This window comes from Catharus ustulatus, chromosome 2, assembly GCF_009819885.2.
Source record: "Catharus ustulatus isolate bCatUst1 chromosome 2, bCatUst1.pri.v2, whole genome shotgun sequence".
Taxonomy (NCBI): Eukaryota; Metazoa; Chordata; class Aves; order Passeriformes; family Turdidae; genus Catharus; species Catharus ustulatus.
Genome location: NC_046222.1, coordinates 91,279,616 through 91,298,543, shown reverse-complemented (window position 1 = coordinate 91,298,543; position 18,928 = coordinate 91,279,616). Strand labels below are relative to the sequence as shown.

General features: G+C 37.0%; 1 protein-coding gene across 3 annotated transcripts in view; it reads right to left on the bottom strand.

The window, feature by feature from the left end:
* The window catches only part of OCA2 (OCA2 melanosomal transmembrane protein), a 190,701-nt gene that overhangs the window by 136,739 nt on the left and 35,034 nt on the right, over nucleotides 1-18,928 (bottom strand). For 2 of the 3 annotated variants that reach the window (XM_033053545.1, XM_033053546.1), the window contains exons 4-7: nucleotides 7,186-7,284; nucleotides 6,405-6,593; nucleotides 2,936-2,993; nucleotides 2,002-2,074 (exon numbers count right to left, since the gene is read on the bottom strand). In XM_033053545.1, the coding sequence (XP_032909436.1) occupies nucleotides 2,002-2,074; nucleotides 2,936-2,993; nucleotides 6,405-6,593; nucleotides 7,186-7,284 (419 nt within the window). The remainder of the gene's footprint in view (nucleotides 1-2,001; nucleotides 2,075-2,935; nucleotides 2,994-6,404; nucleotides 6,594-7,185; nucleotides 7,285-18,928) is intronic. The other variant, XM_033053547.1, reaches the window with a different exon arrangement.

The window sequence follows — 18,928 nt, the reverse complement described above, 5'->3', positions numbered from 1 at the left end:
CCTGCCTCTGAGCAAACCTGACATCTCATGGGCATGGCAGAAAAAACAAAAATATCCAGGTGCATGACAAAGGTCATGAAGTCCAAAAATAATTACTTGACTTGTTTTTTTAAAAATATTTCACACTTTGTTTTGACTTTTCTAGTGTATGGAGATACATTATATACATGAGCCACATTCATAACATATTAATGTGTTTGGGCATTTCTGGAAAGAAGCAGAACTGAGAGGAAGGAGTTTAAAAAAATTTAAAATAAATATATAGTGATTAGTACCTATTCAACACTTCTAAACAGGTTTTGAAGCAGAAGAGATAAAGTGTGCCCATTTGCATAATTTGGCATCATATGAGCTAAAGCTACTTATTTTCCACCCAAAGTTTCATATGAAAAGCCCCAAGGGCTTTGTGACAAGTGCTACTGCAGTATACCTGCAAACCTACCATTAAATTCTTGTAGCCATTCAGAAAGTAGCAGGTAGCATCCACTGGGAGTACTGCAGTCTGTCAGCCAGCACAAACTGCACCTTCAACAGCCTAGCCAAGAATGGAATACTTTCTTCACTATGTAACAAAGTGGAAGACAACTGCATAAACTTATTGCTGTGCAAATGGAGACTGACAGCGACAGCAAGAGGACATTCTGGAGTGCTGGTGCCTTTTACAAAACTCTTTTAGAAATGCAATCTCTCTCCTTGACTCTTCTGCTTGAATTACTATACCACCTTGAAAAAGAGGCATGGTTTTGCTAGATTGCTTGCATCTCACTTTTCCCCAGCCCAGTGACATCAGACAACAGATTGAACATCCAGTTTTCAAGACACATTACATAAAGGGAAAAGCTTTAGCTTTGGGTTTGTCAAGTAAGAAATGGAAATGCTGCGTCCTGACTGTCTGACAGCTATTTGTCTCAAAGTGTCCTGACATGATAGGTAAAATGTGAAGTCCAGGATATTTGTCTAAAATCCCAGTCCCAACTGCAGCTCCCTGAAGCAAAGGGAATATTTGGTTGCTGAATTAATGTGTACAATGCAATAACTGTGGGTCCAACCCAAGCCTGGAAAGAGAGGAAATCCTTAATGCATGCTATGGCAGTTGACTAGAACTTGAACTTGAAGACTCACTTTCAATTCCTCCTCATTTGGCAGATAAGGCAGTGACAGCCATGGTGCTGTTCAACACCACACCACCGTAGGAACTTTCAATAACAGTTTCAAGGAGGACCAAAAACACTAATGTGAGCAGAATATTGATGGGAGTTTACAACTGAAGTTGTCATTGGTCCTACCAAAAGGCCATTTACTTCTCTCCAAAAAGTAATCTCAACTTTTAACTATAAATTGCCCTAAAGCACTAACATTTGTTCCTAATTTACCCTACTAATTAGTGCACTATATAGTGTCATTATTGGTGACAGTGAGAATGCTAATAATTACATCTATTTAAAATGGACTGTCCCTGCCCAAAGCTATGGAACTGATAATTTATATAAAAGAACAAAACATCTCAAAAATGAAAACCTGCTGCACCTTTTCAAAACAAAGGCACCTTGCAGGAGCTTGTGAAATGTTATCTATAGGTGCATCTTCTTTTAACACTAGTGAAAAAAGAGTTGAGCAGATTTCAGACCAGACTGATTAAATTAGAAATATAGTGGGAAGAAGAAATGTAATTTGTTTGCAAAAGTTTTTGTTTGTTTATGAACTGAATGTTCATCCCTCAAAGATTTTTCACACTCAGATCTGTATTCACCAATGATGAATAATTTTCATTTGGGATTGTTCTATGGCATGTTCTTCAAATAGTTGCTTGGTCTGAGACAGGTGCCATTCAGTACAACTTGGAGAGGGAGACTTGAGCCTGTGTTAAAGGACAAGTCTAAATGCAGCCAAGGCTCTGAGAACGCCCCATCCTCTCAGGGTACAAGACAGAAAATACACACCCTTTCAAGTACTTTATCAATGAAACTTCAGATCAATTTTATTTCAATGAAACAAGGATACAGAAGCTTTCCAGAGGTGATACAGCCAACATCTGCCAGGGCATACCTTGATCTGGATAAATGCCAAATAAAATCTAGGGCAAGGATAAGAAATAAACATTCATTTGTAACACAAAAACTGCAAAAGATCTGCTAAATTTATCTCAAATGCTTTCAAAAGACTCTTTCAAATTGCACACTTAGTTGTGAGATTGTTTCAGTATTTTTAGGTATAATTCCACCACAGCTGAAAAGCATCTTTGGTAAGAGTAAGTAATATTCCTTCTGTTAATTTGCAGCTAAAGTCATATATTTTATGCACTTCTTTGTAATGTCTCTTTGGACAAAGGTGTAATCTTCAAGATCTGTCTGGAAAGCAACACCCATACCTGAGGAAATGCAGAGTGTTACCTATTTTCTTTCCAGCACAGAAACCCAGTTACTCAAAAAGGAGTTCCTCACAGCTGGTGAAAAAAAACTCCAACTTTTTGAAATTTCTGTCTACACAGTCAGTATAAGATTTTGCTCATTTTGAAGACTTTGTTAAGGGAGGGCAGCACTTTGTCCACATGAAGGAGATGCCAACCTCTCCATCACCTTCTGCCTTTGATACTGTGACACTGCTGTGGCATCCTCCCCAGCACAGCTTTCCCTGTGAGCATTCCTCTGGTGTCAGGATCAAAAGATCCATTCTAAATTCAACAAGCATTTTTAAGGGACCTACAAATTTGGCTTTAAGCTGCCTCTTCCTCCAACGGGGTTCTTACCCAACCACATTTTCCTGAGAGGTGACTAGTGCACCAAATAGGAGTCTGATTAGGCATGAAGCCCCACACAGTACCGTCATTTTTTTGCCTCGAGACATTTTCTGTGTGCTAAGAGAAAATATCATAGCCCATTTTGAACTAATCCCAAAGAAATGGGGGCCAGAGGAAGACTAAAAATTCAATACTTACAGAGCAGACAACCACAAAGATAAAGAGGCCTGTAACTTTCAGGAATTTTAGACAGCATCTGAAACACAAGGAAACATGAATTTACTATCTGACTAGTTCAAAACCAACGTTTTTATTCTTCTAACAGCTCTGACATTTCAGAAACATCAAGGTAAGCACATATTGGTGATAGTACCTCGAATCAGAGTACAGACACCACAAAGCAAGGTCAGCAGGGACTTGGGAAGTCTTGGTGACTATCAGGGCTCCTGCACCAGCTCTGCTGCCAGATGGATCTCAGTGCACAGGAAAGGGGATTTGCCCCTTGGAAATTCTAAGGGAAGGGTGCTGGATCCTGGAACCACTTGTCCACTACTGCTGCTGGCCCCTGACAGACCCAGATCCCCCTCAGCTCATTCTTGTCTCTCCCAGAGAGGCAAAGGAATATTGCTATCACAAAGTGGTGGCGTGGCTGTGCTGAAAGCACAGCTTGTCACACAGACAGATGGTGTCATGAGTGACTTCCTCAAAACTGGACTTAAAATACACACCCTGAAAAGTACTAGAAAAAGAAGTTTGAAGACAAGGACAAGCTTTGAAAGTCTTCTGACTTTAACAGTATCTTTTAAAACCAAATATACCTCATGAGCATAAATCTACTAAAAAAACTAAGTATTTTTTTTCCATTACGCATCTGTGCTCACTGAAGGAACGCCCTGTTCTGGAAATGAGACGCCATAAAATATTCTGAATTGTCCAAGCTTACTACTGAGTGGGTGAGGCAAGAATAACTCTAAATTAAAATGGGGATGTTGAAATGCATGGACTTGAGAAAGAAATCTTAAGATTTAGCATTATAAACTACCATTTTTTAATCTTACTCAAAAGACAACTCAACTAAAAATTTTCTGACTGGCCATCAATCTTATACTGATGCCTTAATTTACAGAAGCCTTTCTGTTGATTTGACCTTGTTACATATTTTCATTTTGAAAGCATCAATATTCTTATTCTGTTTTTTTCAAAAATAAATATTCAAATCTTGCTTTTCTGACAGAATGACAAATGCAAGGCTTGATTTAAACCTGATGACAAGCAAGAAGGAAAACATTTCAAGTTACAAGGATAATTAGTTGAAAAAGGAAGAGTGCAATAAAAAGCTGCATTGACAGATGCTACAGGACAAAATATTAAAGCAGAAAAGTCTGAAGAATGTTAGAAATAATTTTTAATCACAGTGGAAATTAGTCCCTAAATCAATTCATTGACAAAAAGAAACATAAATGACTGGAGACTCATTTTTCAAAAACATTATATTCCAAAGTTCCCCCCCTTTTTTAAAATTTTCCAAACTGCCAGTAATAAAACACAGCAGCTAATAAAAATGTGTTGTCACAAGCTGGTAACAAGGGGCTACAGTCCTCTATTAAATACAAGTGGTAACAACTTCACCCAAAATTTGCACAGCATGAAAATCTAGAGAAGGCAGAGGAAGAGGAGAAGGGAGCCAGTTAGGTGGCTTCTTCTAGAAATTCCAAGTAGCCCTGCTCTACGAAAAGCAAGATGGCAGACAGAGGAAGAAAGTAATACAGGTATGAAAAGAAAGAAATGATGACACAAGCCATTATCAGCACTTCGTCATCGATAACTTCTTCTGGTATGTGATTTATGGAAAATATTTAGCTTAATCATAGATCCTCTATCCTGCTTATCAATTCTGCCCATCTCTACATTACAGTTTCATTCTGAAATTTTGTGAATTTATTATGTTATGAATTAATAAATTATAATCCAGACTGGTTCAATTTTTATGTAGTTTATATTTTTTGTTTGCACTTTGGACTTACAATTTATAATTTATAGTAATACTTAAAGTTATTATTTAAAAACCTTTATTTTAAGACACAAGTGAAATACAACGTTAATTAAGCATTTATAAATTAATAACCACTTGTTTGTAAATAACAAACTCATTCGAAGGAGCTGGAAAAATGGAATGAAAACAAGGTTTTGGAAATGATTTTAATAAACATAAAATTTAGAAGGGTCTTTTCCTCCCATCTGTTTGTTTTCATGGCATTTTTTATTAGGGAAGCAGCATTTTTAACAGCTTACATTTGAGATATGATCAGCTTTTGACTCACCCATGGTTTGCAATCTGTCTCTTCCTACAGGGCTAATCTGGCATAGCAATTCAAGTATAAACCCTGTGCCAAATCCTATGCTGATATATGCCTCCAGTACAATCCTATCTGACTTCAGCTGGAAATGCATGGAGTAGAAATTTATGAAGAATTTCACCCTCTCTTCTAAGCCAAATGATTTTTGAACTGATCTGCATATGCTGTTGGGCAGTTTAGCTTCATTTGTTATCTCAGCAGTGTTATGCTGATTTACAGCAGCCAAGGAGATGATCTCATATGTACAGCTTGCGCTATAGCTGTGAAAATATTTCAAGGGAAGTTCTGCCAGAAAAGCATGCTCCTCCCAGATTATAAACCTATGCTGTACTGGAAAAAATGGATTTCACACTCCTAATTGTCCCATCAAGAACTAGGAAAATCTACCACAAATGTGAAGAAAAGCACCTGCCAAACTTCTTCACATGTGCTCACATTGCACTAATTGCAGTCATTGGAATTCTTCTGCTCCATTTGTTCAGCAACAGAGTGGGAGAGCACAATACCATATGCACAATGAGAAGAAAACAATTGAGAAGTGAAGAGCTAAGACAACATACAGACTGGGAAAAGATGCACTGACATTCTGCTGGAAAGGCACGGCAGATCAACAAGGAGATGTGGACCTGCAGTGCTGAGCTCCAAGAAAACCCTGCAGAGCTACCTACAGACACCAAAACAAACTAGAAAAAGCATTGAACCTCTGGAAGGGACAAAGGGAATTAATATCTAAATTAAAGGTTTTGCTTGTTAAATCCCCAGCAAAAATATCCTGAGAAAATTTGAAGTTAAGCTCTTATCATATTGCTATCTTTTAATATATTAACAGATTAAATTTCCTCCACGCCTAAACAATGTAAAAGGCTACTTTGGGATAAAGGGTGAAATATATTACTGCTGTCCAAGATGGAAAAATGCTCAGTTAGATTTTGCTTTGTGTATATGTGAAAAGCCACTATAATGACTACAGACGAACTTTTACACATATATTTTAAATAAAGTAACAAAACAGTGAAGAAAAAAATGCAATGGAATCAACCCCAGGGCTTTTTAAAAATGGTTTCAAAGAAATGTTAAATGCAATATAGAAGATGTCTAATTACAAATTTAGAATAGTTGCTTCTTGTCAGAACAAGTGGCTATTGATCATAACGGAGAGTCTGTAATCAATTTCAAACTATCAATGGCAAGATGCAGTCTAAATATGGAGTCCTATTTTATTAATTTACATGAATAATTTTATAGACATCTTTGCATTAAAAAAAACACATCCAGAAATTTAAAAAAAGTAAAAATGTTTGATTTCAGACCTCATCTTTGATAAATTGAACTTGACTTGCAGGTTGTCCAAGATTTCATATTTTTCAGAAGAAGCAGATCTAGGAAAACTTGTCATTTCACTTTCCAGTTGAAACCTTTGCTCAAATTCTGCAGAGCTGTTGTCCCATGAATCATCATCTGTGGTAAAATCTGGATTGTGAAGAGCCATACACTGCAACCTGTCACAGTTTCAGCAACATAAAACAAAATATTGTTTTATTTCAACAGGTAGTGGACACAACTGACCTTCCAGAACTTTACATTCACTCTGAGAGATTTTTATGGAAAATTTGATGGCAAGAGATTTATTCAGGACAGACCAAGGTCCCCTTGGTGGCACAGCTGGGTAGACTGGAGAGCAAGAGCAAAGACTCCATGACATTTAGGTGCACCTGAAAGCACCAGTTCTCTGATAGGCCAGGCAGATTTACTTCAGTATTTGGTGTGTAAGCTCCGTCATCAGGAGTTTCTCTATAGTTCTGCTGTGTCTTTCAGTGCACTTTATGTAACAGCACATAGAGGAAATAAGAGCACAGAACCTACTGTGCTGTCTATGCTTAGGGCTCTCTAATCCCCCTGACCTCACACCTTTCATCCTTCCCTTCCTGTTTTTCAGCCCCTTCCCTGCTACCAAGGTGCTCCAGAGTAATTCTCTGCTTACAGCCCCTGCTATTTCCCAGCAGGTTTGCTGTTAGGATATAAGAAAGAACCACATGCAATTAAATAGAACTTAGGAAAAAAGGTATTTTGAGAAAAATGAAAATAACTCACCCATTTTCCTCTGAAGAAACCTTCAGTAGTGGTGTCTTCTCTGTAAAAACAGCATTTTTTGATCTCGAGCTGAATAATTTTGAAAAATTGAAGTGATATCTGTGGGGAGAAAAAAAAATAGAATAGTAAGTCAACAGTAAAATGATTCACTACAGATCTATAGAATATTTTGCTACAAGTTCATCTAATTAGTTAAATATTCTTTGAGAATGGTGTTGAGCTAAATTAGGGGTTTTATTCATTAAGTTTGAACTAGTCATGGTAGTTACTTCCTATTCTCACAGGGGAATCATATGATTACACTAACATACTTCATAAAATACAAGATAATAGAAGAATTTATTTCCCATAAATGTTATTTGAGACATGGATCACCATCTACAAATCCACTAATCTCTACAGTAATCTTGGTACTCTTGGTATTAGGGAAGAAAATCTGAATACAAGCATTTAATTTCTGCAGCACAGTCCCTTCCAAATGGTTTCTGTCAAGTCATGGTCCTGGTGTTGCAGATAATTAAACAGAGTGTAAGCTACTTCTTGCCATATTGTAGCTTAGCATTGTGAAGAAGCTTTTTGCTTAAGTATAAACCCCCAAAACTTAAGATGCAGCTGAAGACAATCAATCACAATCACAGAGGTCTGGCTTTGGGGCAGGCTGCTGGAAGAGACTAAATAATTGAGCCATTTTAGAACATCTTCCCATGACCAGGCTCTTTCAAGACATTTCCTATCACAATCAACATTATTTGCCACACTCAGATTCATTCCATTCAAAACTGTAGCCTCCCACCCACAAGAAGTCTCAAAGAAATAAGCTAGACATACAGTCAAAATGCAGACCTCAATACATCCAGAGAAAACTCAAAATTTCTTCCACTGTTGCTGGGCTGTGAGAGGAAAGAAATTATAAAATCATAGACTTCTAAATAAATACACAACAATGACTGCTTATTCAATCATCTAAATAGAAAAATATCCCTAAAAGAAGGATATTTGACTTTATAACAAGATGGAAGACAGTAAAGTTTCTTGCAATTTGTAGAGTTCTGTCTGAACTTTGACTTTGTAAAATTAAAATCTCCAAGTACTGCTTTGGCTTGTTTGTTCACTAGTGTTTTCAGTCAGAAGATGTGCTCAGTGCAGAGAAGTTGGATATGGTTACTTCAGCCTTGAATGGCCACAACACTTTTTCAAACTCTGCTGTAAGCCACATATTTTTAGTCTCAGCTGAAGAAAGTGAATGAGTTAGAGTGATTCAATTACCTAGTACCTCAGGTCAAATGTTGGGAAGATTACAACTCAGGTGCTACATTGCTCTGACACCTCATCTGTGAAGAGATGATTGCATACTCTGCAGCTATCAAAGTGGCTCCTTTTTTAAACAGGAGAGTATCATTCACACAAAAGAAAGTCTAAGTGGAGAAACTGGTATTTTGAAGCAAGTGCTCTTCTAATCTCATTATGGCTTTCAATGTAAAAGGCTACCTGGAGCTTTTTCAAAATGGAATCCATAGGGAATAGCAAAAACACTATCAGGACTTTAAATGCGTGCTCACCAAGCGTTTCTGGCAGATTCCTGGTTAATCCCAGCATCCCGCTGTACTCAAAGTCTGCATCCAAATGGGGCCATGTTTATAAAAATTCTGATGGTGGACCTTGAATGTGTGTGTTCAGAAATTTGACTCATGAAAAGACCATTTAGTTGTTTCTACTTTTAAACACAACAATGTCACTTTTTCCACAGGAAAAAAAAGGCTGCAAAAATAAAGTAATTTCATGATTATAAGCTGCACCTGATTGTTAAGTTGCACTTTCGGGTGTCAGCAACATTTCGTTCTTTGTCCATATATAAGCCGCACCTGATTATAAGCCACACTTCTGGGTTTGGACCAAAATTTTCGTCAATATGGTGCAGTTTATAATCGTGAAATTACTGTATATATATATGCTGTTCTGATCTTACCTCACCTTGTGCATACTATTAACCTTTCTGCATTTACTTTTGGTCTTTTCCTCCTAGGATGTGTAAATTCTAAGACTAGTAACCAGACACTTCCTATAAAAACTTCCATTTTATTCTAATTGTTACCTGTTGACATCAACATTACTTTATGTTACACAGGGATATGTATATCCACTGACGATCCACACCTCAGCAGCTGTTCACCACTACTGTGAATAACCAGCCTGCAAAAAAGTGCTGAAGGGCAAAGCAACCAATGGAATGGCAACAAAAAAAGGAGTATAAAGGTCAGGTGGAAGGTGGATTAAGTGACTGAACCTGAGCTGAAGAATCCCAAATGCTAATTAAATGCATCACCTTCCCTTCGATATCACCTTCAATTTCTTATTACACTTTGTTATCCCCACTTGCTATAGGTCCTGTCACTTTTAAATGGAACTGTGGAGCTGAGCAGATGGCCAAGAATGACTAAGACAGTAAAAATGGAAAAGGTCTTCAGATAAAGTAAAAACAATTAGTATATGACAACAATAATTTGCAGAGAATAAAAACACATGGACGAGAATAAGCAGCAGGAAATATCCAGGCTTGACAAAACAAAAATAATTAGAGAAAAAGCAGAAGAGCTTCAACTCCCCCATGATGTGATTACTCTAATTAGAGAATGAGAGTAATATAAACAATAAAGCTAATTAGGGCATAAAAGAATCTTGAAGGCTGAAAGCTCTAGAAAGAAAAGTTGTAAAAACATCATTTAAAAAATAGCATGGTTTATAAAAATGAAAGTCATCCTTGCATAAAGAGCCTAGTGCAAACTCCTCTGAGCCCCTCATACTTCTGAAGAGATGCTGGGGGTGCAATTTGATCATCCACTTAATCCAGAGATCAAAGATCATCTGCAATCAAAACCTAAGAAGGTCCAAAGATCCCCTGCTGACAGAAGTCTGCAGTGCTCAAAAACCATCTCAGCATCATTCTTGGTGCTCCTCAACCCTGCAAGTAGTTGGTAATTGGGACACTGTGTAAGAAGGAAACAAATAAAAATATAACACATTTCAAAAACCTGGGGTCAGGTTGCACTTTGAGTGTTTTTTCCTGATCAAATAGCTAGAAAGTCTGGTTATACCCACATTCTAGAATGGAGTGCAATCCACCTCTACTGAGCAATTCAGCAACATTAACAAGAGGCTAATCACTAGGTCAGCTCAGTAACCCATTGTGGGTAGGCCTGGTCACAGGATGAGAAGACTACTCTAGATTTGTACTATGTGCAGGCAAGGATTTGATAAGCTGGACACCACTTGTGTTCACAGTTCTTCTCTCACAGTTCGGACTCAAAAATCGTTAGCATTTTCTACATCAACATGAGAATCGTAGAATAGTTTGAGTTGGTCAAACTGGCCCTCTGGAGAGGTATGGCAAGAGCAGGAGATGAAAGGAAGAGATGTGGCTGACTGCAGTTGCTCCCACTGATGGGTTGATGACTCCTCAGACATTAGTCAGAGCTGGTGGCAGAGCAGTTTTCACCTACAGCACAGCACTGCTTCCCATTACCTGCAGGTGATGCCTTCTTGCCACCAAGCACTACACCTGCACTCTGAGCACATTTTCAGGCATTTCCTAATGGTGTTTACACCTGCAATTTTAAGCAAAAGGAAAAGGAAGACTTTGTGGTGGGCCCTAGTGTTCAGCCATAAGCAACATTTCAATCTCAAATGCACTACAGCAAAGGACACCAAAAGAAACATCCTACAAGAGCCTGCGAAAGCAGAAGACCATACTCAACCTAGTTAGGCTGCAAGCAAAATAATCACTAGATCTGGCTGGAACCTATTATTTAGCCTTGTATTGAAAAGATTAATTATGGTACACAATGTGTTCTTTCAGTCCTTATAATAAAAAGGATACATTTTAAATATCGGTTAATATAATGCTTCATCTCCCATATATTATCCGTGCACACAACTATCAGTTGGGGAGCTCTTTCTATGAAAACAGAAAGCAGTAATTCTCATTTTCATGGCAAAGACTTGGTCAGAATTGAAGAAGAGGTGAATATGGAAGCATATCTATTATGCAAGAACATTAACAATTTTTACCATAACTTATTAAAAATTCACTATATAAAAAATTTAAAGTGGAATCTCTTCAGGGAAAGAAAGAGTTAGCATGCTTCCCTGAATTAGTAATCTAATTCTAAACTAATAACTAAAACTGTTATAAGCATGAGGTTGCCTCTTAAACAGAAGTTCAAGAATACTACTGAGCCAAGAGTTTATGACAAATACAAGAACTAAGCAAAGTTTCCTAGACGAAAAATATGAGGGATAATTAATCATGAAGGAGACTAGTTACAACAACAGCAGCAAGCATTTATCATTACTACATTCTTTTAGAATAAAGTCTTATTTCAGAAGCTTCATCTTCCCTAAGTAGAAAACATTTATACAAATCATATGAACTGAACTAATTACTCTTATAATAACTGTAAACAAGCATGATGCAGAAATAAACTGAACAACCGAGGTTATAGAAAATTCAAAATGAAAGGGGACAAAAGGAAAAAAAAAAAAAAACACACAAAGAAAGAAATCCTCAGACCATCTTTTTACTGCATTCTTCCACTGACTTGGTATTTGAGAGTTTCTGATAAAGTCCACTTTTTGGGGAACAGTTACATAGTACAAACTGTGCTAACCAACATCAGATCATTCAGCTCTTAAACCTTTACCTCTACTGTGCACTAAGCAGCTGTATGCATACATCTGATACTGATACATCTGACAACTTTACCATTTACAGTAATTTCCACATTGTAAGCCGCACTGAGTATAAGCCGCATATCCAGGTGCCAGCAACTTTTCATTCTTTGTCCATATATAACCCGCACCTGATTATAAGCCGCACATTACAATACAGAGCGTGATAAAAGGTATCTGTTCTATCACCATCTGTTGAGGGTGGGGGCAGTGATCCTTATCTCTGTGGGAGATATTCTGCTAATGAGCCATCCACTGAAACCAGGCAGGGCATTGTTCTTTATCTTTTCACAACCCACCCTTACTCCAGCGAGTCATTTTCTGCTAATAGCCCATTGAGTCCCACTGTGGGACTGATAAAATTACTGCATCACATTGGAAGTTGCTCCAGCCAGGGGGAAGAGCCCAACATTTCTTACCAAGATAAAAACAGAGGTTTTGGGATGCTAAGGGAGCCCTTTCTCCACTGGACTCCAGAGGAAAACCGGATTTCTCCACATCACCACTGGACCTCCGGAAGGAAACTGCACCTTCTACAGGAGCACTGCTTCAACAGAACCACATCTGTCACTGCAGGAGGATGCAGCCACCATTTAATGGGACTGCTACCAACACCCTGCCTGACAGGGTGTCAGGTTGTACTCTGACTTTGTCAGGTTTTGGAGTTTGTTTCTTTGTAGTACTGTATTTCTATTTCAATTTCCCTAGTAAAGAACTGTTATTCCTAATTCCCACATCTTTGCCTGAAAGCCCCTTGATTTCAAAATTATAATAATTTGGAGGGAGGAGGTTTACATTCTCCATTTCAAAGAGAAGCTCCTGCCTTTCTCAGCAGACACCTGTCCTCCAAACTAAAACAGCAACTTTTTGTTCTTTGTCCGTATATAAGCCGCACCTGATTATAAGCCGCACTTCTGGGTTCAGACCAAAATTTTAGTCAAAATGGTGCAGCTTATAATCGTGAAATTACTGTACATGTGCCCACGCAGAGACACAACCCTCCGTGATGATTTCTCCTCAGCAGTAGCATGCCATGGGGAAATTGTTGACTACCCAACACACATCAAATATGGCCTCAAAAAAACTCAAAGTCAAGGGAAGGATCAAAGACTCCAGAGCTCACATCTCTAAACAGTTTCCAGGTATTTTCTGATGACTGCTTTAGGTATCTTCACCAAATCAGCAAATACCCTCCACACCCTTTAAACCCATGCACCATTAAGATGTCAGAAAAAATGAGCAATGAAAGCATTACTTAATACAGACTCATTGTCTATTTGACTTTTCTTATTGTCTATTAGACAGGACTGTACAGGATGCTGCAAAAGGATCCCCAGAGAGGGATCCTGAAGGGCTGGTACTACCTGATAGCATGACACTATGAGAGGCACAGCCAACTGGCTTTTAAATGCCAGCCTTTTTCTTTGATATTCACAATGGGTTTTTAGCTTAACCAGTTCTGCGGCTAACTTGAACTTATGACAAATTAAGGGGATCTCACCTTTTTTGTAGTCCATAAGGGAATCTGAAAAATCTCAAACACTGAGAAAGTGGTCACAACTTAATTCTTTACCTTTATATCTGACCAGACTCTCTTAGACATGCAATACGGGGCACTTGGACAATGGAAATATGAACAGAAGAGTAGGTCTAAGACACAACTAGATGATGCAACCATGTCCAGAGAAGGTTGTTACTCGTCAAGCATTGAAGTAATAGAATATTGTAGTCTCAAAGGTTTGGGGGAACACATGTTAAAGCATGAAGATTAACTTAGAGACCAGTTGAATTCAAGCATTATGCAAGAAAATGAAGCACTATTAAAACAAGATTACAGGTCACTTCTCAGGTGAAGGAACACTTTCATACACAACAGTGAGGCAGGCTTTTTTTGGTAAAATTTTCCTTAATCCAAGCGATGTACTGACAAGCCGTAACATGCATGAATTCTTCTGGCCTTTCATATATCCTCATGCTACTCATTCCAGTTTTGGAGACTAAAAAGAGTCAGCTATAGAGTTAGCTGTACACAGAGATCAAGTAATAAAAAATCTATTTTTTTCCTTTTTTAAGCATTTATTTGAAAATTGTTTTTTCTTGTGTTTCTTTCCAAGAACTTTGATATAAGATTATTCATAACCATGACTTTTAGATAAAAAAAGACTTTGTCACTAAAAAAAAGTCTTCATTCCTTAGAGTTAAAAAAAAAGAGGCCAGACATCAACCACATAAAAAGCACTCATTACCAACATGAGAAAATGTGGCTGACTTCTATGGCTGGAGAAGTGTTACGCAGATAGGCCACTGCACAGCTTAAAAAAACAAGTCATTAAATTAAGCTTTATTTCAAAAAACCCAATACTTTGTATGATGGATCCAAAGTATTGTAAGCTTGTTGGGACAGGTATTTTGTCCTTTGGTCACAACAAAATGGAACATGGCAAGTTCAAGCATACTTATATCTGTTAAATTCTCAGCTATTACAGTATAACTAGGACAAATTTTGTAGCCTTTATGTAGAGTCTGATCTCAGTTGACTGGCATAGTAAAAATGCTAAAATTTGCCTCAAACCTAGAGCATGAGACTGAACAAAGAAGAAACAGCAGTAAAATTTGCAGATAAACACTTCCTTGTGGGAGATATAGCTGTCATGTTTTGAAATAATACTGTTAAGATGATAAAATAATGGATTTTTTTTCATTTGGAAGCCCTTCCATTTACTTTTTAAAATTATTTTAATTACAATGGAGGTAATAGAATTTATTTTCAGATTCTGGCTGACCACAAGACACTGAGGTTATTCATATAATCTTTGCCATCTAAAAGACTGGTTTAGGGTCATTACAATGACTGGTAAGAGAGAGATCTCTTCAAATAATTTTCATCCTCCACATCTCCCATGTTGTCTATACAAGGAACCTGAGGAATTAACTCTAAGATAACAAAAATACTTTTTCACTGAATAATATACAAGTCTTAAACAAACAATATCTATATTACAGTGTAATAAAAAGTCCTTTTTTAATGTACAATTTATTTTCACTTAGATCCAATCTCTTTATCATATAGAAGAGTTTTCATCAAAAATGTTATTCGGTGTTGATTAAGTCCAAACACAATTCCAAACACAATTTCCTTAAAACTTCCTAACAAGTAACTTCCAAAACAGAGTAATTCCACATAACAGATCATTTGCATTGCACTTTGAGTCATATCAGAGCCAAAAACTTTCAAAACATTGAAAATCCCAGAGAAACAAATTTAAAAAAAACCAAAAAACAAAAAACAAAACAGAATAAAAAGGCAACTCATAACAATAAAATATTTTCTCTTATTGTTGGATTATATTCAGTGAAATCATTCAAGAGTAAATGCAGTTTTATCTTATGAAGATGGTGCTCTTCGCTGCAATAGCCCTTCACTTAGATCACTGTTACATATTAACATACACCATTTACAAGCCTCAGGAACTTCACTCCATAGCCTTGGGGTCTGGTTTGCTGCCAGAGATCTTTTTCTGCCCTAAAAGGCCTTCGAGATCTAGACCCTCGAGGCTACAAGGTCAGAGAAGGAGCTTCTAGTCTGTATTAACAAGCAGCTTTGAAAGTCGGATTTTTGATTCGTTGCTGATCAAGGGGAGACAAATTTGAAGCACAAGATCAGAGTCCATAAAAACATTCAACTGAAATTCTCGAAGTAAAAAGAAGGGGGGAACCAAAACGACCTCCAAACAAATAAACCCAAACATCAAGGATTATAAATAGCATATTCCAAAGAAACACTGAGAATTTGATTGACTCATGCAGGATAACACGCAAATTATATTCAGCAAGTCCTCCTTAAAGTGCGGGAAACTAAAAAAAAAAAAAAAAAAACCATTTCAGCATCCCTTTCTCCTCATTTAAAGTCTATCCTTCTCCAAATAAGAACATGCTGCTGTGCACTAAAAAAACAAAAACCAGAATCATGCCTCTCAGGGTTCTGAAGGAAATTCCCCTTGCTACATGGTAGATGGTTTTGTTCTAGCAATATAGTTTAATTGTGCATCATATTCCTTAATACACTTTTTCCCTCCCTGTCACAGAGATGCCCAACTCTTTCCTCTCAGACAACGCACTCCCTTTGACTCTATACAGAATGGAGTCTAACAGAATAGTCTAACAGAGGTGACTTCCTTCCATGTTGTTCCTGAAATTGCATATTCTTCATTAGATATGCCATAATATTTGTTATGTATGTTTTAAAATTAGCACCATCCCAAAGCTAAATAAATCCTGAATATGGATCATCAAAAAAATAGACAGGACAATAACTCTGCATATACACATGAAAATTTCTCACCACACAGAAATGAGGTTACATAAATAAAAGTTCATTCTGTGCTCCCAAAGAAAAAGAAAATAGAAAAGGGAAAGTGTCAGTGCCCCTGACTTATAAAGAAAATTCTGCATCAAGAAATTATCTGCAGAAAAGGGGAAAGCCCATGCTGGCAAGGCTGCCCTATGTTAGCAGTTTCTGAACCAGCAGCGTAGCACAGCTAATACAGACAGTTAAAGACAAGAAATTTTACAGGTGTTTTGGCTCCTCAAGTAGATACAGTGCCTGAATAATCTATTAATTTCTCAATAAAAAATACTTAGCATTCTTAAAACAACGAACTGAAACCATTATTTAAACATTTAAAAAGCAGTTCTTTTCATTTGCCATGTGTTGAACCAGACAGTTATGCAGCTATTTGATTATTAGCTCAAATGGATCAAACAGGTTTAGTGCTCTTGAACCGACAGTGCCTCCAAATTAAAAAAGCTTGAAACGTAAAAAAAAAGTGTTAACACAATTCTTGCATATATTTTTTTCAATAAAACAACTCCAGAAATCGTTGTCAATAGTGGCTGCACCAACAATTCTCCTTTAATACCATCTGTATAGGCACTCTGCAAGAAGAAACTATCCACAGAGTGTGATATAGCAGGAAAGCTGAAGGATATTCTGAAAAAATGGAAATGCAAAGGAGCCAAGTAAGTGGATACTCTTGGCAACAGAGCAATAAAAAAATAACAAAACAAAACAATAAACCACAAACAAAATAAAAAAGACACTAAAGTGCCCATAATCAGACCTTGTTATTAAAAGTTAATGTGGAAGCAGCCCTTCTGCACCTTAAGAAACAATACAGAATAATGGTTGTTCTTCAACACAAAAATAACAGTTTAGAGGGCAAATAATGTAATCCATTTGAGCTGTGGCATTAAGAAGCTTTAAAGAAATGTTTTAAAAGTAAAAATTTTTTATGAGAAGTAGAAGTCCATAGCAGGTTGTCACAGAGAAAAAAATCACTTTGTACTATTTTAAGATTATGGAATATGAAAATTAATTAGAATAGTAGAAGAACTGAAGCTACAGTAATTATTTCCTCCAGTAACATTAGGAAAAGTGTGGGCTGAAGAGAAAAAATAACATGATACATGTCAGAGCTAAAAGTTTTTAACTTAAGACAAAAACATGTAGACAATTTTTTAAAAGGGCATTGACTACAAAAGATGGACTCTATCAACATGTTTTATTCATCACAAAAAGTATGGCTGCAGTCTCAGCTCTGAAGTATTATACCTGTTTATATATTAATTTATTTTGGTCAATAACCAAATGCTGTAACCACAATAGGACAAAGTATGCTCCTACGTGCAACTTTTTTGTTAACGAGGGTTAAATATGATACAGACCATGAAGACCTCATTCCTGAAGAGATACAGGTGAAGCACAAATGGGATTCAGATAATTAATTTTGCATCCAAGTAAATAAATTCCATTACATATAAGGAAGCCAGGGTCAATATTTAATTTCTATTATCTCAAAGTATTAAATGTATGACCTGAATCTTCTCAGGTTCATATAGGGTTTAGGAAGTATGAAGTGCCAGAACAGAGAAGAATTCTCCCTTCTCCCACCTATCTACTTGAGCCTAAGACATGTTTGCTGCGGCATATCAAGAAAATTAAATGATCTCCAAATTGTAAATAGATTGTTAACTGCTTTTGATGTAGAGTTCCTGTGTGTTCTGTCTCACAAACATCAGATTTACAGCTGAAGGAAAGCATGACAGGTCTAATGACAACAGCGTAGCTCTAACAACTTTTGTCAACAGAAAATAGATCCAAAACTGTGATTTGTACAATGTCCATACATGCAAATCCTTATGACAATCTATCATTCTCTTCTGCCAAGGACAGTCTGTCTTCTGTCAAAATAGGCAAATTGGAATATCTCTGGCTATGTAATCCTCTTCAATACTTCCATTCAACTAGGAAGAGGTTTGTAAGAAATGCTTGTTACGATTTTATTTATGATCAAAACCAATAGTTTTCCAAACACTGATACTCAAAGTTTTCACTCTGAAACATCACTGCTTCTTACAATTCTGATTTGGCTTATTTTTTGGGCACATACTACGATATGCCAAGCAGATATGACCCAAAAATAATGTCCAAAATACATCAGTTTCATTGCACCACTTTGTAGATCATTTTTTTGCATTAGCTTTCACTGGAAAGCGCTGGGACACCCAACATACAGCACACAGAGCAGACGGGAAAAGAAGATATATGCCAACAATGGATGCAAAAAATCGCTACATATTTATATAATATTACAATATAGCCCTTCTCTTTTAGTTTATACGATTAAAGACACACCAGAGAAAACAGAAGGGTATTCCCTGTTACCCCCATTCTGGGTTTATTCTTCCTTTTTGCAGACAGATTCACTAAAGTCAGGCTCATCCTTTTCACTCTAAGAGGTTTACATGCTGAACCAGCTGCCAATAGACTCCTAAAGAGGATTGCAGGTCCCATGTCATTGACATGGCTGAGGAGGTAGAGTTGCTCCTATCACTTCTAGGAAGATTAGATACAAGGGACTATTTGAAACTGCTTTTACTTTTTTATTTTCTTGGCAGCAGAGAAAATAAATTGCATAAGACTGCAAGAGTGGAAGAAAAAGTCACTGCAAAATATTTA